The 5,141-nt window shown below is 49.4% G+C and overlaps 1 protein-coding gene across 1 annotated transcript; it reads left to right on the plus strand.

Annotated features, from left to right (window-relative positions):
• Positions 1-2,172: 2,172 nt before the first annotated feature.
• Positions 2,173-3,522, plus strand: LOC306918687 (kinesin-like protein KIF3B; the record flags this gene model as incomplete). Its single annotated transcript, XM_079531566.1, has 2 exons — positions 2,173-2,316; positions 2,432-3,522. The coding sequence occupies 2 exons, from the start codon at positions 2,173-2,175 to the stop codon at positions 3,224-3,226; spliced, it is 939 nt and encodes a 312-aa protein (XP_079387692.1). The 3' UTR covers positions 3,227-3,522.
• Between the last annotated feature and the right edge of the window lie 1,619 nt (positions 3,523-5,141).

A 5,141-nucleotide genomic window follows, 5' to 3' on the forward strand; every position in this document is an offset into this window, starting at 1 on the left:
AAAAATAGCAAAAATAGCTGATCTACAAGCTCACAACGCGTCGTGCTGCGACGCGTTGAGAGCTTGTAGATCAGCTATTTTCGGGGCACAAAGCAGCACTCTTTATTTACTGGAGATGCACTGGAGATGCGGTGTGTAACGACATGGATTTAGAAACCAATTTGTTCAACGCAAAATGGTGTGTTCCAAGTTTAAAAAAAAGCTATTCTCCTGAACGCTGCCATCCTTCCTTCCGGCATGGAATGGAAAGGAGAGGCATTTGCATTTCTTTCACCATGTAGTAAATGCTGCATTCTGTCAGGTCTGGAGAGAGGGCAGTTGTTTTACAGACGGGTAAAAGCCTTTTACCCATCATCAAACGGGGCTTCAGCCCCTGCACCTTTTACTAAAAGGTGCAGGGGCTGAAGCCCCGTTTGATGTCCATGTGTGCACGGCCCTGTCATGTTGGTACACAGAGTCACACAGTGGTATAATTAAACACATGTACTTTTCCTTTCTATAATTAGTATGCACAGGATCAGTTACTGGCTTGTGCCCCAACTTCCTCATATAGGACGAACAGAGAGAGAGAGAGAGAGAGAGCATCAGAAGTTCACAACAGGATTGACATCACCATTAGTCTTTCCCAGGGTTCAGTGGGGTGACTCGACAGGAATGCAAAACATGTGGTTACAGCTACTAAATATGTACTGTAAGAAAGTGAACAGTGAACACGGGTTCATGCCCGGGTAAATAGTGTACGGTACTTCTCAGATTAATAATGTACGGTACTTCTCAGATAAAAGGAACACCTGTTTTGATATCAACAACTATGAAGAGTCCAGACATTAGTGCAGACAACACACTAACATGTGTTGTAAACGATGCACAACAGGCAGAGATTAAAATAGGGTGCATTTTGCAGCATCCCAAAACGCAGTTTATAGTTCAGGGACGCAATAAATCCACGGGATGCACTACTGTACTGGTTTTTAGTCTAGTTTATTTTGCTAGGTTTAGTTATAATAATCATTTCTTCTTCCGTTTTCTACATGAATATAACCACATTATAACCATATAAAATGAAATGGGAGTTAAATGCTGCAATTTGTAAAAATGGCAAAATATGACTCCTAACGTCGTTGAAGTGGGACTCGTAAAATGTCACAGGGACTCATTTAAAAGACCATCCCTGCATCTCATTACTCATTACATTGAAAACCTATTTACATAACTGACAGAGTATAACAAACTGTAAAGTGACAATGTGTAATTTAATCCAAAACCAAAATCCATTTCAATGATCCAGGCTGCTCCCTGTTCCCAATTCCACCAGACCAGTGTTTGTTTCGTCGACTAAAACTAAGACGAAAAATGTTCGCCGACTACCTTTTTCCACTGACGAGAACTACATGGAAACTAAATGAAAACTAAGCTATGAACGACTAAAATGAACTAATGACTATGAACTAATGACTAAAAACTAAAAACCCCAGGGTTTGAGATAGGTTGTAGTTGTAGGACTAATGACTGTTCTAACCAATGACTAGTCTAAACTAAGTACTGCACCCGAGGGTTTGAGATAGGTTGTAGTTGTAGGACTAATGACTGGTCTAACCAATGACTAGTCTAAACTAAGTACTGTCTAAACTAAGTGTTGACCGGACGGACACGATCGTCGGCTGCTCTCCTAGGTTTTGACGCTGTGGACATCTCGGGACGTATTGACCATCCGTTGGAATCCGAGCCGAACTTGGACCATAGAGAGGACGGAGCAGTGAGGGGTGTGGCGGCGGGTTGTGGTCAGCCCTCCCACACGGCCTCCCCACCACCACCGCGTTGTGGTCAGCCCACCCACACGGCCTCCCCACCACCGGGTTGTGGTCAGCCCTCCCACACGGCCTCCCCACCACGTTGTGGTCAGCCCACCCAAACGGCCTCCCCTACACCACCGCGTTGTGGTCAGCCCACCCACACGGCCTCCCCACCACCGGGTTGTGGTCAGCCCACCCACACGGCCTCCCCACCACCGGGTTGTGGTCAGCACACCCACACAGCCTCCCCACCACCGGGTTGTGGTCAGCCCACCCACACGGCCTCCCCACCACCAGGTTGTGGTCAGCCCACCCACACGGCCTCCCCACCACCGGGTTTTGGTCAGCCCACCCACACGGCCTCCCCACCACCACCATCATGTCCAAGAGCAACAAGAGCCCCGAGGCGGTCAAGGTGGTGGTCCGCCTCCGGCCCATGAACGAGAAGGAGCGTGCGGCCAAGCACACCCGCGTGGTCTCCGTGGATGTCAAGCTGGGCCAGATCATCGTGCGGAACCCCAAGGAATTCCGACCATAAACGATGCCGACTCGCGATCCGGCGGCGTTACACCCATGACCCGCCGGGCAGCGCCGGGAAACCAAAGTCTTTGGGTTCCGGGGGGAGTATGGTTGCAAAGGAGGCGTCGTCGCACCACGACCACCCCAAGGTCTTTACCTTCGACTCGGTCTACGACTGGAACTCCAAGCAGGTGGACCTGTACGACGAGACCTTCCGCCCGCTGGTGGACTCGGTAGTGCTGGGCTTCAACGGGACCATCTTCGCCTACGGGCAGACGGGCACGGGCAAGACGTACACCATGGAGGGCGTGAAGAACGACCCGGAGCGCCGCGGCGTCATCCCCAACTCCTTCGACCACGTGTTCACGCACATCTCGCGCTCGCAGAACCAGAAGTACCTGGTGCGCGCCTCCTACCTGGAGATCTACCAGGAGGAGATCCGAGACCTGCTGGCCAAGGACCAGCAGCGGCGCCTGGAGCTCAAGGAGCGGCCCGACACGGGCGTGTACGTCAAGGACCTCTCGTCCTTCGTCACCAAGAGCGTGCGCGAGATCGAGCACGTGATGAACGTGGGCAACCAGAACCGCTCGGTGGGCGCCACCAACATGAACGAGCACAGCTCGCGCTCCCACGCCATCTTCGTGATCACGGTGGAGTGCAGCGAACTGGGCGTGGACGGCAAGGACCACATCCGCGTGGGCAAGCTCAACCTGGTGGACCTGGCGGGCAGCGAGCGGCAGGCCAAGTCGGGCGCGCAGGGCGAGCGGCTCAAGGAGGCCACCAAGATCAACCTGTCGCTGTCGGCGCTGGGCAACGTCATCTCTGCCCTGGTGGACGGCAGGAGCACCCACGTCCCCTACAGGTCGGTGCTGTTTAACCCATTTTGGACTGAAGTCCAATTTTTTCTTTCCTGAAAAACCTCATGTTTCTATATCAGTGGTTCTCAATATTTCATGTCAAGGACCCCCAAAAATATATGAAATTGGCCGCTGACCCCCTCAGGTACATTCTATGCGTATTGTTTTGTATGTAGATCTTGTTGAGCTGGTCATTTTGAAAGTAGCTCTCAAGTCAAAAAAGTGTGGTCACCCCTGTTCTACATTCTTCACTGTATACGGTCCCTTAGTGTGGTCACCCCTGTTCTACATTCTACACTGTATATGGTCCCTTAGTGTGGTCACCCCTGTTCTACATTCTACACTGTATACGGTCACTTTTCAAATGTTCACATTCATGCCAGTTTGGCACTCAAACTGTCGCAAAATATGTAGTTCCAGGGACCCCCCCCCCCCCCCCCCCACCCAGAAGCAAAGATTCGAGTTAAAAACGTTGGCTCTGAAAGTATATTCAAAGATTTGCGCCACATTTTCACGATTTTTCAAAAACGGCAGACCTACAAGCTCGTAGCGCAGCACTCGGTGCCGTCCTGAATTAGCCTGGTTAATAAACCAGACCGAATCAGCCGTTGGCAAAAAAAAATTGCCTACCAGCGGATTACGGTCTGGCGAGGCTCAGTAGCACGCCTCTTTCCTACAACCGAGAACAGGTCGGACCAATCGGGACACGGTATGCAATATGGGCGGGCTTTGGTACAGTGACGTTCAATGCTTGAGACTTTTGACTGACAGTAGCTCTGACCAATTGCGTCAAAGAGAAAATGTTTGAACCCGCCCCCCGGGAAATGAAATCCAAGTGGAGCCAGCCCAGACTAATATACCGCGACAGTGTTGTGTGATATTAGTCTGGTTTATTAGCCAGGCTAGTCCTGAATGGGGTTAATGGTGCTTTTATACTGCATAGCACCAGCTCAACTGAACCTTTTTGGATTTATTTTGGGGCAAACGTAGCAGCTTGTTCTTTATCTCCTCTGTCGAGATGTGACGATTGGTCACCCTCACAATTAAATTAGAGAATAGACTGGTGCGTTGGCACCGCCCTCACAATTCAATTAGAATAGACTGGTGCGTTGGCACCGCCCTCACAATTCAATTAGAATAGACTGGTGCGTTGGCACTGCCCTCACAATTCAATTAGAATAGACTGGTGCGTTGGCACCGCCCTCACAATTCAATTAGAATAGACTGGTGCGTTGGCACCGCCCTCACAATTCAATTAAATAGACTGGTGCGTTGGCACTGCCCTCATAATTCAATTAGAGAATAGACTGGTGCGTTGGCACTGCCCTCACAATTCAATTAGAATAGACTGGTGCGTTGGCACCGCCCTCACAATTCAATTAGAGAATAGACTGGTGTTGGCACTGCCCTCACAATTCAATTAGAATAGACTGGTGTGTTGGCACTGCCCTCACAATTCAATTATAGAATAGACTGGTGCGTTGGCACTGCCCTCACAATTCAATTAGAATAGACTGGTGCGTTGGCACCGCCCTCACAATTCAATTAGAGAATAGACTGGTGCGTTGGCACTGCCCTCACAATTCAATTAGAATAGACTGGTGCGTTGGCACCGCCCTCACAATTCAATTAGAGAATAGACTGGTGCGTTGGCACCGCCCTCACAATTCAATTAAATAGACTGGTGCGTTGGCACCGCCCTCACAATTCAATTAGAGAATAGACTGGTGCGTTGGCACCGCCCTCACAATTCAATTAAATAGACTGGTGCGTTGGCACTGCCCTCACAATTCAATTACGATTCACCAGGTAACGATATGATTCTACGATGCAATGCAGCACACTTTTCTATATTAAACACATGGCAAATGTTTTGTCAATACAAGCAGTGAGATATCATGATTTATTTAGAATTATATTATATACAGTATTATAATTGAATTATATTTAAGCTTCGATTATCAATTATGTC

Source organism: Electrona antarctica, assembly GCF_951216825.1.
Source record: "Electrona antarctica genome assembly, contig: SUPER_2_unloc_1, whole genome shotgun sequence".
NCBI lineage: Eukaryota > Metazoa > Chordata > Actinopteri > Myctophiformes > Myctophidae > Electrona > Electrona antarctica.